The 18,523-nt window shown below is 48.9% G+C and overlaps 1 protein-coding gene across 2 annotated transcripts in view; it reads right to left on the bottom strand.

Moving 5' to 3' along the window:
• Window positions 1-18,523, bottom strand: part of PLXNA4 (plexin A4) — a 667,362-nt gene that overhangs the window by 44,653 nt on the left and 604,186 nt on the right. For both annotated transcript variants that reach the window (XM_030574789.1, XM_030574885.1), the window contains exons 25-26: window positions 9,876-10,035; window positions 833-936 (exon numbers count right to left, since the gene is read on the bottom strand). In XM_030574789.1, coding sequence (XP_030430649.1) covers window positions 833-936; window positions 9,876-10,035 — 264 coding nt within the window. The remainder of the gene's footprint in view (window positions 1-832; window positions 937-9,875; window positions 10,036-18,523) is intronic.

An 18,523-nucleotide genomic window follows, 5' to 3' on the forward strand; every position in this document is an offset into this window, starting at 1 on the left:
TTTGCTGACAAATGCTGATTCAACTAAGCTGATTTTTGGTGTGAAATTGCATCGATCCTGATGAAATTTTCCACAAAAACGAGTATGTTGGAAACAGAAGCAAAATTGTTTATGAAAATTTTGAAACTTCATTTCAGAAACAAAAATTGTGTTTCAAAATGTAGTTTACTTTAGTATTAGTAGCATTATTTTTACATTATTTCAAGACCCATCAGTAATAGTGCAGAATATGATATCATATCATGTCAAATCATGTTCTTATCTGACATAATATAATAGCAGAAACCGTTTTCATTGAACGTTTATATTATTTATTTTTAAAAGCCATTCAGGGCAGCTGCTACTTAGTTCAGCTTGAAACATCTTATCCTACTTTCTAGCTCAAAGTGACTCCTGTTTGTGTTGTAGTGAAACAGTCTGACACTTTGTGGGGGGAGAGGGGGAAACGACAGAACTTATTTACAGAGCGTCATTGCCTGGGATTGCTCTTTGCTTGTTCCAGCCCTGGATCTCAGACAGGGCTGGCAGGGGAGCAGCAGCTCAGATGATGAGAGCAGCAGTGTAACACTCCTGTGGAGAAAGAGAGAAGGTGCAAAGCGACTGTGTTAGGAGGTGCAAAGAGACTGTGTTAGAAGACCAGATGGTGCAACAACGACAGTCTCTGGGGTGAGATCTGTCGGTGGCCTTTGAAGAAGGGGTAGATGGGTTGGGGCAGAGAGAGACAAGCGTTGGCAGTGCCAGTTCAGTTGTTTGATTGGCACTGAGCACTGCGAGCAGAGGCAGGTAACTTGGCCAGGCCTGTGTCCCTGGCAGAGGGCTCCTGTCTCATTACCTGGTAGTGCGCCAAGGTATTGAGTCTCTTCCAGTCATTCTCTATCTTGGTGGTGATGTCTTCGTCCTGCAGGATCATTCGGGCCCCACTCGTCTGCCGCCACTCTGCAGGGAGAAAGGGCACATTTCACTCTGCTCTGCCGAGTCCCAGGGAGAAGGAGGCAGCTCAGCATAAACCTTGCACATGTAACATGGCAACCACGTACCATCAAGCATGACAACACCAGCCCAAAAACATCTGTCAGGTGACCCAAAGATACACACTGTGCACAGACTTTGTCTATAAGGTGCCACAGGACTCTTTGCTGCTTTTACAGATCCAGACTAACACGGCTACCCCTCTGATACTGTGCACAGAGATGCACACGACACCTTCCCTAGGGTGACCAGATGTCCTGATTTAATAGGAACAGTCCTGATTTTGGGGTCTTTTTCTTATATAGGCTCCTATTACCCCCCACCCCCTGTCCTTATTTTTCACACTTGCTGTCTGGTCACCCTACCCTTCCCCTCCCACACGGGAAAAGGCACACTCCATATACATGTCCATGCCATGTATACCCCTGCAGACCAGGGAGAGGTGAACTTTCAAAGATTCAGGGAGATAATTCAGGGAAGTACCCAAAAGCATAAACTATATGTCAAAGTTCTGAGTCAGTTCTTACATTACCTGAACGGGTTTTCTGGCTTGGGATAAAACACGTATATCCCGCTACCATTCATCACACACACACATGCCCCCAAAGTCGAACTCCTGGCTGAGATGAGCACTAACCAGCTCCTGCAAACGCAGCCGCTGGGATCATGCAATGTAGCTGTTGCCCACAGACCCCAAGGGCCTCTGAGTCTGGTCGTAGGGCCATGGCCTTTTTGGGCTGCAAGGTGTAGCTGATTGACGTCAGCTGAAGAGCTGAGCCACAGAGTGACAGCCACTTGAGTCTGGACGGTGCTGTCCTTAGTGGTTTGCCCAGCACCAAATGGACCACTGGACTCAAGCAATACTCAATACCAAACTGGGAGGGATTGCAACTGCTTTGGAGGACAGGGTCAAAATTCAAAATGATCTGGACAAGTTGGAGAAATGGTCTGAGGTAAACAGGATGAAGTTCAATAAAGATAAATGCAAAGTGGTCCATTTAGGAAGGAACAATCAGTTTCACACATACAGAATGGGAAGAGACTGTCTAGGAAGGAGTATGGCAGAAAGAGATCTAGGGGTCATAGTGGACCACAAGCTTAATATGAGTCAACAGTGTGATACTGTTGCAAAAAAAGCAAACGTGATTCTGGGATGCATTAACAGGTGTGTTGTAAACAAGACACGAGAAGTCATTCTTCCGCTTTACTCTGCGCTGGTTAGGCCTCAACTGGAGTATTGTGTCCAGTTCTGGGCACCGCATTTCAAGAAAGATGTGGAGAAATTGGAGAGGGTCCAGAGAAGAGCAACAAGAATGATTAAAGGTCTTGAGAACATGACCTATGAAGGAAGGCTGAAGGAATTGGGTTTGTTTAGTTTGGAAAAGAGAAGACTGAGAGGGGACCTGATAGCAGTTTTCAGGTATCTAAAAGGGTGTCATCAGGAGGAGGGAGAAAACTTGTTTCACCTTAGCCTCCAATGATAGAACAAGAAGCAACGGGCTTAAACTGCAGCAAGGGAGATTTAGGTTGGACATTAGGAAAAAGTTCCTAACTGTCAGGGTAGTTAAACACTGGAATAGATTGCCTAGGGAAGTTGTGGAATCTCCATCTCTGGAGATATTTAAGAGTAGGTTAGATAAATGTCTATCAGGGATGGTCTAGACAGTAGTTGGTCCTGCCATGAGGGCAGGGGACTGGACTCGATGACCTGTCGAGGTCCCTTCCAGTCCTAGAGTCTATGAGTCTATGAGTCTATAATACTAGTGCTTGGTGCTTGTACGGCACTTTTCACCCGCAGATCTCCAAGCACTGCCTGTAGGGAGGGGGAGGTCCATTGACACTCTTATCGACAACGAGACTGCAGTGCTCAGCCAGCCAGGGGCAAAGCTGGAAACAGAACCCAAGCCTCTTGCCTTCCACTCCCACGCCCTGCCCGTTATAAGACCCTGCCTCCCCCAACACAACCCTACCCAGCTACAGTAGACATCTAATCGAATGCCTATCAGCATGGTATCTAAATGCCAGGTGCTTGAATGAGTATGTGGTGCTGGTAATTGTCTCTACATTCTGCTGACCGGGCAGTCCCATCTTGTGGCTGCCTTTGGGAGAATCTTGTATTGAAACTAGGGTTGATACATACCTCCATCTGAATGGGACAGCCCCAGTTTCCCTCAGATTGAAGACTTGATTTATTTGCCCCTTGGCTAACCACGTGTGGGAATAACCAATAGTACCATAAACGTGACCAAAGATGTCAAACAGTAGTTTAACTGGGAGAAACTACAGCCAACCATGGGTTAGCCATAGACAACTTCGGTTTAACCAAAGGCAAAAAGAACCACCCATGGTTCAACCATCGTGGTCACTGGCAAATACAGCTGAACCATGAGCCCGGTCATCATAAACCATATCCATGTCCTTGAGTTAATTAAAATGAACCGCTGAATGTGGAAACATCACCTGCCAACTCTCTTTACTGTTTCTAATGTATAAAGTCAAGAATTGTTGAAAATTTCTTTTGCTTTCAGCAGTTTTCTCATCCCAAAATTAAACTTTACTCATAAAACTGACCCTTGCTTTTACTATTCATTTTAATTAGCAGAAGATCAGGTGCTGAGTGTTTATTGCTGGATGCCACTGAGAACAGAGATCTCTCAGGGATGTAGCAGTTGGCTGGTCAGTAACAATTACCATGGTTAGGGATGACCTCAGATTGGCCAGGATTTACCCCAACTCCTTAAATTACATCTGTGATATCACAGTATTGTCAAAGCACAACACTTTGTTCCTAGCCACACCTGCTAAGAATCCCAGAGCCCAGCTGTTCTAGACCCAGGTGGGAGGGGAGGAGCTCTTTCTATTCCAGAGTGTCCCACAGAGTGTAACAGCTGGCATTTCACTGCCGCTTTGTCAATGCCTCCTAGGCCTTTCCTCATTGGATCCCTTATCCTTGCCAGTACTGCTTGCTCCTGTGTCTAATTCTACCCCCACCCCAAAAAAGCAGCACCCCTGGTCAGTGACACTGCAATCGTTCAGTGCCATATACACTCTTGCATAGCTAGGTCAGTAGACAGACAGGCCCGATTCTCAGTTTTGTGGGTGGGTTGGGAATGGAGGGGAAACGTGGCTTTTGTCTATCTTTGCCTTCCCGGTATTCTAGGACTGTGCAGGGCTGATCTAACTCATGCTCTGCTTCCGACGGGCCGTGAGGGGAAGAAAATAGCCATAGTGCAGTGCACTCCAGTCACCCCCTCAGATTCCCAACCCCCCATCTCCTGGGGACTGGCAGCAGTGCTAATGTAGAGCCATGACACCAGCTCCACACTGGTCAGGGAGTGCCCTGTGCGGGATGTCTTCTCATTTCCACCCACTTTAAGGCCCCTTTAATCAGGACCCTTGATTTTACATTTGTTTCTCATCAGTTTCATTCTTTTCCTCCCAGGCTAGCCCAGGGCTGCGTTTGGGTTAGGAACTCCGCAGGGGAATGTCCATGGATGAAAATCCCCTGAAGGTTTGAATCCTGAAGCCCTTACTCAGGATGTCTTGAATTTTCTTCCTCTGGCCAAGCGCCATGGACTTCAGCGGGCATCTGCAGCAGGGCTGAGAAGGGACTCCAGAATTTGGCCGACTGACTTTAGTAGGAGTTTAGTCTGAGTAAAGATACTCTTTAGTAACTAACATCTCACAGTTTACCCAGCTGTTCCTTAAATCTCCTTTCCCTCTGTGCTAGCACTGACAGGATAGGTCACTCCCAGCATTGAAAGGGAAGTGCTCGATGTGGGGAGGACAGGAAGGAGATAAAGGTGACCCCTGCATTCATATTCACAGCACTAAGTGAAGATTGTTAGCTTTCTCCTCAGTCGCTGCTCCCCGTCCCCTCTCCCATCAGATCAGCGCACTCCTCACAGTACCGGCGCAGAGGAGAGACACACTCCAATCCAATTTGTTACACTTCCACTTTCCAGAGAGCGGGAGGGAGGTAAAAATCCCATGATCTTTATCTTGACTTCCAATCGGGAGTGGCGGTAAACGCAAACTCAAGAGACAGTTGCTGTGAACTCCTATTTCATTCAGCAGACAGCGTATCCTTTTATTGCACACAGGAATGACTTATTTTTAAAAAATCCTCTTTTAGTTCAAGGGAAAAGGGAAATTCCAGAGGCCTTTGGCAAGAGGGGTTATTCGAGCTGCAGCTGATGTCAGGATGGGGCTTGCGGACTCCCAGGGAGAAGTAGCCTGGAATCTTGGAGTCCTACTGTTTAATCCCACTAACCACTTCCCCTTCTCTGCGAGGTTCCCCGTGGTGCTGTGCAGTGGAATGAGTTAACCTTCCCCACAGCCCCTCTGAGACAGGTGAGCATTAACAGCCCCAGTCTACCAAGGAGGAAACTGAGGCAGAGAGAGATTCAGGGGGAGATTTTCAAAGGCACAAAGGGCAATTAGGTGCTTGGGTCCCATTTAAAGTCAGTGAATGTTGGTCACCTCACTCCCAGATGTGTCTTGGATGAGCTTGCCCAAGGACACGCCAAGAGTTCATGGCAGAACGCAGATCCCCCAACTTCTAAGCCTTGGCTTTAGTGAGCTTTAGCCTTGCGCTTTAAAGGAAGGTAGAGACTGTAACACACTTAGCCAATACTACCAGGCCCTAAATGCCTAGACGTTTTGGGAGTATCCCACTGACTCCAAACTCTAATAGGGCCTGGCCAAGATATTCTGATGTGATCAGTGAATTTGGATGTTTCAGTTTTTGGGCCCCCGAACTGCTAGTGCCCTAAAGGGGCCTGATTTTCAAAGGGTGCACACCAGACACTTTCTGAAACCTGGGCCCCCTTAAAGCATTTCAAGTTGCACCCCCAAAAATTAAGGCACCCAAAATCACTGGTTACTTTGGCACCCAAGTGCTGGAGTAGGCAGGACACTTTTCACACCTAACAGTGAGTGCCAGACATGAGATGGGCCGGCTCAGGGGATTAGACTGGAGATGAGGACCCTTTCCTCCCAATACCCCCAGACCAGCAGTGACTGAAAGGTGTTACCATAGGCTGACTGGTGGCTTGTGGGAAGTGAGTTGGGAGCCTCCACCCTGTTCTCCACACTGCTGATACAAAGAACATAATAAGTGGGCAGAGGGACCAAGAACTCCCCCCACATAGGGGAGAAAGGGAAGAGCCCCGCTAGGCCCCATCTCGTCCATCATCATGTCGGGGCAGGGCCATCCCGCTCCTGTATTAGTATTTAATTCAAATGGGTCATAGAGACTAAATGAATTCCCCACCCCAGAGTTGATCCTTCCAGGTCACAGCTCACCTGCCCTGCTATCGCCCAGGCTGTACCTATCCACTGCCCAGGGCTGTCAATCAATCACTTTCCACCAGCTACACTCCCTGTTAAAAGCAACCAGAGAACAGCAAGGAGGGAATTTCTCCGTTTGGAGAGAGTCTGTTTTGAGATCCTCCCCTACCCCTTAATGCTCTTTTAAAGATGTGGCTACTGCGTTGGTTAGGGTTTTTGAAATGGGTGCTGTTAAAAGAAGCCTTCAGTAATTTGGCTCTTGGACTAAAATGTAACTTCAAGGTGCCCAGAATGACGGAGTTCAGCCAACAAGTGCCCCAGGGCATCCGTGTAACTGAACAACAGTAGGACACTTTCAGCAGCTACACACCTCTGCTCCCGCCGCAGCTCCCCTGCACTTAACAACACAAAAGAACTCATTAGCTAGCTTGCTGCTTCCTTCCCTGCACAGAGAGCCCTGCAAAGCCGCCCTGGAAATGTAAAACATAGACCCATGGAGATTAAGGCCAAGAAGGGACCACTGAGAGCCAGTCTGACCTCCTACATAACATTAGCCAGAGAATGTAATATACGCCATCACATGCCAGCAATACCCCTCTGCTATGTACATCGGACAAATGGGACAGTCTCTATGGAAAAGGATAAATGGACACAAATCAGATATTAGGAATGGCAATATACAAAAACCTGTAGGAGAACACTTCAACCTCCCTGGCCACACTATAGCAGACCTTAAGGTGGCCATCCAGCAGCAAAAAAACTTCAGGACCAGACTTCAAAGAGAAACTGCTGAGCTTCAGTTCACCTGCAAATTTGACACCATCAGCTCAGGATTAAACAAAGACTGTGAATGGCTTGCCAACTACAAAACCAGTTTCTCTTCCCTTGGTTTTCACACCTCAACTGCTAGAACAGGGCCTCATCTTCCCTGATTGAACTAACCTCGTTATCTCTAACCTGATTCTCGCTTGCATATATATACCTGCCCCTGGAAATTTCCACTACATGCCTCTGAGGAAGTGGGTATTCACCCATGAAAGCTCATGCTCCAAAACGTCTGTTAGTCTATAAGGTGCCACAGGATTCTTTGCTGCTTTTACAGATCCAGACTAACATGGCTACCCCTCTGATACTATTAGCCAGAGAAGTTCACCCAGTGAGTCCTGCTGTTCAAAGTGATCACACCAGCGTGGCACTGATCCCCAGAGCTTCATGCTCACTTAGGCTATGAAAATCTGAAGAGCAGGCCCCCCTCTCATCCACATTGTGTTCCTTTCACTGTCATTGAAGGACCCCCATGTTCCAAGAAGCTTCTGTCTCTCTGGGAGGAATGGCTGTGGCTCCCTCTGGACGTACCGGACGCTTCTCCACTGGACTCCTCCAAAAAGGGTGACCTCTCCATCCTCCCTGGCAGGTGAGCTAAGAGAGCCTGTTGCTTTACTCACTGCTGGGAACAGGCTTATCCTGGATGAGGCATGCCTAGGTCTTTTCCATCTTCAGTGTGGATGCCTCATGTTAATAAACTCTTTATTAATCAGCCCCTTTACAGGCACGGAAAGTTAAGTCCTTCCCGGGGGCAGATGTGTAAAATGCCTGTTAATCCCCGCTGGACCCACTACCCCTTCCCCATTACTCAGCAGCTCCAATGCATTCGTAAAGACCAGAGCAGAGATCACATGGCACGTTAGGGTCCTAATCTGAACTCTCCCAGGAAGTGGGAGGTGGTTCTGATACAGGATTCTGGTTCAGACCCAGCTGAGAGATAGGTCCACACTGGGAGGTTCAGAGTTGGATCTAAACCTGCTCACAGTTTGGAGACGGCGTGGGATCTGGGGGTCTCGTTCAGGCCTAGTTGATTAAGGCCAAAGCACGTTAACCTTAGAACATAGCCCATTTGTCCTCTAGATCACCATTGTGAGGTGGTTCCAATCCAGTCTCAGCCCCTCATAGTGCTTATGGAACTCCTGGCTCCCTGTCCTACCAATGCTCCTATGTATTCTGTGTCCCCTAACAGATCCAGCACCCTCTGTCAATATATCCGTCCTGAATCCGCTGCCCCCCGGTCTCCAGTTCCTGGCTGGCCTCACTCTCACCCTCACCCAGTCCCTCGCTGACACTTGTCCGCTCCAAAAATATTTTGGGTTCATTCTTGCTAATTTATGTGATTTGGTTTTTATTGCTGCTGCTTTTGGCAGCTTGTTCCAATATTTTAACCACCCTTTGTGAGCAAGAATCCTGCTGCAATTGCTGACAGGCATCCCTCTCCTTCCCCCTCCCCTGCCCTTAACTTCAATCCCTGACCTCTCATTTCTGCCTTCATTATCGTCCTGAATGGTTTCTTGGCATCAGTCCATTTCTTTTCCTCTTGGTTTCTCGTCTGCTTTTGCAGGATTTTATAGACTCCATAATTTTCCACTCAAGTCTCTTTCATTTAGGGTCACAGAGGGCAAATTCTGGCTAGTCTGCTTCCAGGATGCAACCGCAAGTACCATACCAGGGACTATAAGGGTGGCTCTGAGCAGCACTTAGTACAGTGCTGTATCCGTCCATCTATCCTCCTGCCAGAACCCCCAGAAAAGAGGAGCTCTCTGGGACCTGCTGTCATAGCCAATTGCATCTCTCTCAGCTTCCCAGTGCTTTCACTTCAGAGCTAGGCCAGAGAGGTTTCTGGACTCAGACCGCGTTTGTGCAACCCCAAGAGCTCAGAGAATGTGCATGAGAACTGGACTATGAACTCAACCAGACATGTAACAAACTGACACGTCTCGTTTCATTGTCCAAGCCAAGCGAAGTGCTGAAGAGCAAACAACGTGTCGTCCATGAAAAGTGCATAAGCTCTGTGAAGTCCTTTGGTTTATAACACTCTAAAGTGGTAACGTAATGTAGGGAGGAGCCTACAAGCACTCTGGAGCCCTGGGTGCGTATCTCCCGCTCCTGGCAGGAAGGAGACTCAGCTACTTTCCTGGCACTACCCCTTGTCCATGCTGCTCTCCACTGTGGGATCTAGGCAGGGTAGGCAGCCAGCAGGGGGTGGGTTGTGTTGTGGACCATGGGGCGTCACATCACCCATCCCTGTGACCAGTGGAGCTTGGGGCTGGAAATCAATACTGCCTGGGCCAAGGGGCTGTCTCAGCGAGGAAGCGAACCCCATCTGAATCCTCCAGCCTGACAGAAGGACTAGCAAGAGATCTCAGCAAGAGGGACCTAACTGAGATCACCGTCACTCCTGGGGATGGATGGGGCAGGATGGGGCAGGATGGGGCAACTGGGCCCTAGGGTTCTCAGCACTGCAGCGACCCTTTCCAGTCATTGGCCAGCTGGGCTCCTCTGCGCAGGAGCAGGAACAAAGGCTTCTCTTCCCTTTGGGGTTGTCCTTGAGGCAGGAGGAGCAGAGGCATATGGTCTGGAGGACAGGGAGGGTCTAGTGTCTCCAGTTATTGATCCCACCAGCCCACCTCTCATTTCTGCTGCTCTGCTCTGAACACGTTCCAGTGGGTCCCCTTCTGTCTGGTGAGGTGATGGCTCAGAATTGAATACAAGGTCCCATCTGGATTTGAATTACAGCCCTCCCTGCTCTCCCCCCCTCCCCCGTGATGGGGCACGTGCTCACATACCCAGGTCCATGTCAGCAGCTTTGGGCCTGTGGGAGCATGGCACATTCTTGAAGATGGCGTCAAGAATCTTCTCCTTGACCTGCGTGATGGTGTCGCAGTTGAGGATCTTCACGGGGATCTCTGGACTGTTCACGTTGTCGGGGTTCACGCAGCTCAGGACCTGAGGGAGGGAAACAGAAGGGCAGCGAGAAGAGCCACATCCTTGGGGAAGTCATGGGACCTCCTCATCGCTACTCCTTCACAGACAGCTCAGAGCTAGCCACTGCATCCTACAGCATGGGGGCTCCAGGGCAAACCTTCAGGTGACTCTAGCCAGCAATGGTACAAGAATCATGCTCAACACCTGTATGATTCATTAATCTGGTCATTCTCCTCCCTCACCAGAGACCCAAACAAGGTGTCTGTATCGGTCAATCCACGACAGGGCTGCCTACACTCCCTTACACCGGGGTCATTTAGTATCACACAGGGTCTGCTCTTGCTTCCACTGAAGGTAATGGCAAATGTCCCACTGTCTTTAATGGAAGCAGGGTTTGGCCCTTACAGCTGGAGTCCCAGCTGGTGCTCAGGATCTTACAATGAGCAAGATGCAGAGGGATGTCTGCTCTCCTTGTCTGTCTCTCTTCAACCCCTTCCCCTCTACGTGGGGACCTCTCCCAATAGAGTCATAATACCCAGCGAGCTCATCAATTTCCTTGAGCCTCACCTTGGATTCTCTTCTGTGATTGCCATCCAGGAGCCCATTACTGTCAGCCCTGCATTTGCCATCAGGATACTTGTCCCATTAGGAACAGGACAGTGGCCAACCAATCAACTCATTTCACACAAGCCACCGACAAAATGCTCACAGCTTTCGATCAGTGCTGAACCTGGGCTAGATCTGAACTGATGACCTAGTCCTCCGAGTCTTCCACAGCCCCCTCGAGAGCTTCACAGTTCAATAAACGCCTCCTTGGTTTGATTGCACAGATAGCCTGGTCTTGAATCCCTGAACTCCTAGTTTCTTTTCTGTCCAAACTCTTCTGCAGAATGAGGAGACAGGCACTGGAATGGGTTACCTAGGGAGGTGGTGGAATCTCCTTCCTTAGAGATTTTTAAGGCCAGGCTTGACAAAGCCGTGGCTGGGATGATTTAGTTGGGGTTGGTCTTGCTTTGAGAAGGGAGTTGGACTAGATGACCTCCTAAGGTCCCTTCCAACCCTGATATTCTACATAGCCTCTGAATCAGGTGAATTCCATTACTTGGAAATACAAGGATTCTTGAATAATTACATCTTGCTCTGGCACTTGGCACAAGAAACGTTACCCAACTAAAGAGGCCTCTAGTTCCTCAGAGGACAACAGCATCTGCTCCCCAGCCTCTGTGCAACAGCTAAACGCAAAGCAGACGGGGGCCAGGCAGGGGAGGGGATGTCTTAAAGTCACACACAGAATATAATGGAAATTTGGCCACTAACTCACAGACATTTATAAGTTCAGCATTCTGTTTTTTTCTCAGCGAGGGAAGGTTAAGTGTATAAACTTTTTAAATGTAAGGCACCTTTATATTTTGGAGGGTAGTTAAATTGAGCTGTTGGTTGCATGTGATTGTTAAAGTTCCCATGGCTCTTTTACAAGAGCAGGGGTGTTAACCTTGGTGTCCTGGCCAAATTATTTTGACTGTAAATTCCCCTGTAGTGTTCCATAGCTCCAGGATTCACTAGATTCGGGATTCTTCTTCACTTCCTGTCCTAATCTACTGAGCAGTGCTGCACTGTTATTAAAGGAATGTCACGTTCCACCCCAGAGGTGGCTGCTTTTCAGTGGTGGGTGAAGCAGTCATTGTACATTGTTTGCAACGTGCTTTGGGATCTTCTGAATGAAAGGTGCAATATACATGTAAGATATTAATACGATTGTAATACTGTTATTTATGTGTCACTCCAAGAGTGGAGGAAAAGCATAAATTCAGTTAATAAACAAGCCAATAATACAATAACAAGTATAGCATCTATAGCATCTTTCGCCTCAAAGAATCTCACAGATCTTACAAAGAGCATCACTAAAATGAAGCCATTGCTGGGGGTGATCAACTTGCCCCTTAACTCACAACTCTAGAGATGGGACATTTTGATCAAGGACACCTGGGCAAAGCTCAGCTCTTGTGAAAAATCCACAGAGAGGCGTTCTTGCTAAGGTGTTTCCCTTACAAAATGAATGGCACAGGGCTCCTTTGATCAATAGTTGACGCACGATGGATTGAGCTGACCCTGATGAGAATGGACCCTGTCAATTTCATCCCTAGCAAGGATGAAAGTGGTCCTAATGGTGCATGCTTATTATTTACCATCCTGCCGTCCATGGCAAGATCTCACAGGAGAGTGAGAGTGTACAGCTGTATGTCCGTGTCTCGGGTTTGCCAGAAGCAAGCTCCCTTTAATTTTACAGCAACCACACTGATGTCCAAACTCAAGGTGGCCACCTAGCTTCACATTCGACAATGGAAACAAAACAGCCTTTTGCTGACTCAATCAAAAGGTGGATTTAGATCTAGGCACCTGACCAGCTCGGGCTTTTCAGGATAAGGCAGAGGGGCTCCTTCTTTCTCTACCACAGCATCATAGAATCATAGAATATCAGGGTTGGAAGGGACCTCAGGAGGTCATCTAGTCCAACCCCTGCTCAACACAGGACCAATTCCCAACTAAATCATCCCAGGCAGGGCTTCACTAAGCCTGACCTTAAAAACCTGTAAGGAAGGAGATTCCACCACCTCCCTAGGTAACCCATTCCAGTGCTTCACCACCCTCCTAGTGAAAAAGTTTTTCCTAATATCCAACCTAAACCTCCCCCACTGCAAATTGAGAGCATTACTCCTTGTTCTGTCATCAGTCACCACTGAGAACAGCCGAGCTCCATCGGCTTTGGAACTTCCCTTCAGGTAGCTGAAAGCAGCTATCAAATCCCCCCTCATTCATTACCTAGAACTGACCCTTGGAGGAAGCAGCCAGCCCTTTTTACCAGCTGGTTGAGTCCTTCTGGTAGCTCCCAGCCCTTCTAGCTGCTGGAGGACAAATTCTCACTGGTTCCACCTGTGGTTGACCCTGGGTGGGCTTTTCTTAGGCCATTCTTGGAGGTCTAAATTCGTTTCTTTGAGTGGGGTGTGCCACAGCACAGGGCAACAAATGCCTCATACAGCCCATCAGAGTCCATTCCAGTCAAAAGGTCCTCAGGGTGGGGATGGGAATGGATGTTCTCCCTTAAACTGTGAATGGAGTTGGGAGAGATTAGATACACAGGTACTCTCATAATGGAACAGAGCAGTGACTGTCCAGTCCCTGATGGTGACTAATGCCACCTGTTTTGGAGGAAGATGTCAGCTTCCAATAATGCCCATTATGTGATGCTGTATCAGCACTCAGATAGTACCTGTGATGTGCTCCCTAGGGAGATGTCAAGCTGTTTTAACTTTATTGCCTTTGAATTTCATGGGGCGTCCTCTCTTTATGGGATTAGAAAAACTCCCTCTGGACCAGTCATTCTATGATATGCCTTGATCACGTCACTTCTCACTTTTTTCTTTCCTAGACCAGTCATGCTGGATGGACGAGGGGAGAACATGACTTAATTTGGGGGTAACTCTTCAAAGAGCCAGACTCTGCTTTGGAAATGTAACCCATCTCTGCAGGAAATCGAAACCAAACGCAAAGAGGGAACCATTACTCCTGTCACCTTCCTGTACTTGCAAAGGCCAGAACCATAGTTTCCCTAGGCTGGGGGCTGTGTAGCCTCTGTTCCCGTCTCTTTCCCATTATACTGCACTGCAGATAGCTGGATTCTTGCAGCCCCCGCAGCTGCACAAATCTGAGCTCTCTCTGCCTCTCACTTGTTTCTCAGCCAGTGTCCAGTTTTCAGTGCGGTTCTACATTCCTCCTCCCATGCAGTGCAATTTAAACACTGTCATCTGGTGTGCATATTAGTGGAGGTCAGACCTCTTCATTCAGGTTTTTTATGTAACACATTTATTACTTGCCCCAAACAATCCCTTTTCAAGGCCCCGAAACTCAGAGAGACAAGCCCTGGAGCTTGGAGCTAACTCTAGACAATGAACTTCCTTCAGGCATTGCAACTGTGGGGTGAACTGTCTGCTCCCTAGTGGGAAAGCTGGAGATGTCCCTAATGAGTCTCTGAACATCCCCCATAACCAAATGCATGGCTGGGAAAAACATGTCACAGACCGTAAAATCTGGTCTTCCTTCGTGAAAACTGGTTTTTTTGGTCCACTTTTAACCTATACTATACAGATTTCACAGGGGAGACCAGTGTTTCTCAAACTAGGGGTCTTGACCCAAAAGGCAGTCATGGGGGAGGTCACAAGGTTATTGTGGGGGGGGGTCATGGTATTGCCACCCTTACTTCTGCACTGCATTCTGGGCGGCTGGAGAGCGGCAACTGCTGGCGAGGCACCCAGCTCTGAAGTCAACGCCCCACCACCAGTGGCAGAGAAGTAAGGGTGGCCGTACCATACCATGCCACTCTTACTTCTGTGCTGCTGCCTTCAGAGCTGGGTGGCTGGAGAGTGGCAGCTGCTGGTGTAGGGCCCAGCTCCACAGGCCGCACAGAATTAGTGGTGGCAATGCCATGACCTCCCTACAATAACATTGCGATCCCCCAGAGCCTCTTTTGGGTTGGGACCCCTACAGTTACAAAGCTGTGACATTTCAGATTTAAATATCTGATATCATGACATTTATCACTTTTAAAATGTATGACCATGAAATTGACCAAAGTGGACTATGAATTGGTGGAGCCCTATCCATAACACCCTGGGCTGGTGGACATCCCTTTTGCCCCTTTCATGTAGGCTGCAGGATCCAATGGGGGTTTCTCCAGGATCCCCCAGGATACAAATGGCCAGATTTACTCCCACTCAGCAAACCGAACCCCATGCATGCCTGGAGAGATTCTGTCTGGGGAGGGCAGCTTTAAACTCCCGCAGGGTTGCCACAGGCCCCCTCTAGTGGAAGCTGACCAGAAGATGAGCATCCCCTGCCTGGCCTGGTTCCACCCCTTCCAGGACTGGTTCCACCCATGTATTGGGTTGCATGGGACAACTTCAGTCCCCATGGAAGGGCAGAGCTTGCAGGCAGCTCGTGCCTGGGGACTTTCCATTGCAGCCTGGCTGCGCTCCTGGTTAGGGCAGCCAGTGGGTGACACGCACCCCAGGACCATAGTTCTCACAGTGGTCCAGTGAGAGGCACAGACACATTCTTTAGAGCCGGGAAGGGGAGGCTCCTGGTGGCTTGCATTGCTTTATTGTACTTTCCAGCTGGCTAGTCATGTATGGGCTGTGCACGTCACAGAGACTTTGATACTCACCCCAATGCATGAGCAGCCAGCACCCAGCCAGTCACAACCTGTCCCCGAGCCCTGCAGAGAACCACCAGACAGCTCCTGAGACGAGACATTTCTGCTCCCTCCTTGTCACCTGTCCTGCTTTACCCAGGCCTCTCTTGGGAGTTCACTGGAAGAGCTGAGGGAAAGCTTTGCAGGTGTGTAATGCCACACTGTGACAGGTGAAGACTCTGCTGAGTGGCAGCAAGGTAGGCACCAATCACAGAGGCAGCATGGTCTAATGGACAGCACACAAGGCCAGGCATCTGGAGACGTGGGTTCTAACCCCAGCTCTGCTCTTGAGCTGCTGGGTGACCTTGGGCATATCATTTCTTTGTGCCTCTGTTTCCCTTTCCGTCCCTTATCTTCGTACATCACAAGCTCTTCAGGCACACGCTGATCCCATACAGGGTGTCATAAACAGATAGTTAAGGGTTAATGTCTCTTTTACCTGTAAAGGGTTAACAAACAGGGAACCAAACACATGACCAGGGGACCAATCAATCAGGAGACAAGATACTTTCAAATCTTGGTGGAGGGAAGCCTTTGTTTGTGTTTTTTGGGTTTTGCTTTGTTCTCTCTGTGTCCTGGAAGGGACTTGACGTGCAACCAGGTTTCTTGCCAATCTCCCTGCTACAGTCTCTTATATATTCAGAACAGTGAGTAATTTAGTAAGAAAGGCGGTTATAGTCTTTTGATTGTTTCTGTATTTGCAAATGTGTAGTTTGCTGGAAGTATTCTAAATTGTATCTTGCTGGGGAGGAGGCTTCTTTCTAGTTTCTATAAGCTGACAGACCCTGTAACTTTTTACCATCTAAATTGCAGAGATAAACTTTTACCTTTTTTTCTTTCTTTTAATAAAAAGTTTTGCTTTTAAGACCTGTCTGATTTTTCCCCCTTGTTGAGGCTCAAGGGAATTGAGTCTGTACTTAACAGGGAGGGAGGGGAGAAGGGGGAATCCCTTTGTTTTAGATTCATGGAGCTTGAATCTGTTTTGCCCCTGGGTGAGGGAAAAAGGGGAGGGGGGGGAAGGGACATTCCTCCCTGTTTTAAGATTCAAGGAGTTTGAATCACAGTAATCTTCCAGGGTAACCCAGGGAGGGAAATCCTAGGAAAGGCAACGGTGAGGAAAGGGGTTTACTTTCCTTGTGTTAAGATCCAGGGGGTCTGGGTCTTGGGGGTCCCCAGGGAAGGTTTTGGGGGGACCACGGTGTATCAGGCACTGGAATTCCTGATTGGTGGCAGCTTATCAGATCTAAGCTGGTAATTAAGCTTAGGGTAATGCATGCTAGTACCCATAGTTTGGACGCCAAGGTTCAGAATTGGGCATTATATTATGACACAGGGTATATATGCAGCACCCTACTCTCAGCTGGGGCTTCTAGGTAAATAATGATCATAGCTTGGGAATGTTTACACTTCAGTCATGCCTGGAAACATCTGTGCTGTGACATAGAGACAACTGCACTCAGAGGCTTGAGGACAGCAGTAGGGGAGTGCCAACTCTTCCTCTCCTGCTCTTGGCCCTGGAAGGAGGCATTCAGTGGCAGTGCTTGGCACAAATCAATCCAGGAGGTAATCCCCAAAAAGGAGAGACACAGGAGAGCCCTTTCATGGCTCATTAGTGGTTTCTTTCCCTCCGATGGGCCTTACCCAAGAGCTGCTTGGAGAATTTTTCTCCCAACAGGGTACGGTGTCGACCAATTAGGCTATTCGTTCTACAGCTGTTGTAATGCGCGGGGACCACACAATGTGTGCATGCTGCTCAGAGACAGATACACGCTCGACATTTATCGGACACCCCGCCACACACACGAATTATAAAATTCTCTCAACAGCTTCAAAGGGACTTTGGGGCCTTTGCTCCTCTGCTTTATATGTGTCAATTTGTGTAATTTGTGGCTGGACAGGAGATGGGTCATCGTTCATTCCCAGCAGAGGAAGGCAGGGAGGTGGTGCAGGGTGAGGGGCTTCACATCTAGTGTCTTACTCTGCACAGACTGCTGAGCGCCCGCAACTCCCAGTGAAGGCAATGAGCACTCAGCACCTTGCAGACTGGGACCTTAATGGCTCTAAGTAGGATAACCAGATGTCTCGATTTTATAGGGACAGTCTCGATTTTTGGGTCTTTTTCTTATATAGGCTCCTATTATCCCCCACCCCCGTCCTGATTTTTCACATTTGCTGTCTGGTCACCCTAGCTCTAAGATATGGAATAATCTAGGTGAGCTTTATAAAAGCCTTGTAGACCAGGCAGAGGTTCACTCCCATGTGATTAAGGCACATAACATCAGGTGGCGCTATTAGAGACAGCACTCTCAGTTCTATTTATCTGAATGTATGTGAATCAGAGTTTGGAGAAATGCTCATTGTCGACTGTGATGGAACTTTTTTTTGAGAAGAGCATCTGACCAGTAAAAATCTTTTCTCTCGTCATCTCTCTCTGACTGATGAGTCCTTAGGTACCTGCTGCCTCCAGGGGGTACTCACACCAGTAGACAAAACATTACACAATGCCTAGACATTGTCTTCCTCTACAGCATGAGAGTGCAGGTCACTTGCTGGAATTATCTGGGTGTTTCTCAGGGCTTGTCTACATCACAAAGTTGCAGCGCTGGTGAGGGGGTTACAGCGCTGCAACTTAGGAGGTGTACACATCTGCAGGGCATCACCAGCGCTGCAACTCCCTGTTTGCAGCGCTGGCCGTACTCCCGTTTTGTCTCGGGTGTAGAGGATCCAGCGCTGGTGATCCAGCGCTGGTAATCAAGTGTAGGCACTTACCAGCGCTTTTCTTGACCTCTGTGGAATAAGCAGGTATCCCAGCATACCTGAGGAAGCCTCTGGTAATCAAGCTGGTCTCCTTCCCCGGTTTGCTCTCGTGTTCCCCGAACCCCGTGCAAGCAGGTCTCCTTCCCTGCGGTTTGCAGGGTGGTTCGGGGAACGTGAGAGCAAACCGCGGCGAAGCTGGTCTCCTTCCCTGGTTTGCTCTCGCGTTCCCCGAACAAGCAGGTCTCCTTCCCTGCGGTTTGCAGAGTGGTTCGGGGAACGCGAGAGCAAACCGCGGCGAAGCTGGTCTCCTTCCCCGGTTTGCTCTCGCGTTCCCCGAACTCCTGTGCAAGCAGGTCTCCTTCCCTGCGGTTTGCAGGGGGGTTCGGGGAACGCGAGAGCAAACCGCGGCGAAGCTGGTCTCCTTCCCCGGTTTGCTCTCGCGTTCCCCGAACCTCCGTGCAAGCAGGTCTCCTTCCCTGCGGTTTGCAGGGGGGTTCGGGGAACGCG

The sequence above is a fragment of the Gopherus evgoodei genome, chromosome 1 (assembly GCF_007399415.2).
Source record: "Gopherus evgoodei ecotype Sinaloan lineage chromosome 1, rGopEvg1_v1.p, whole genome shotgun sequence".
Taxonomy (NCBI): domain Eukaryota; kingdom Metazoa; phylum Chordata; order Testudines; family Testudinidae; genus Gopherus; species Gopherus evgoodei.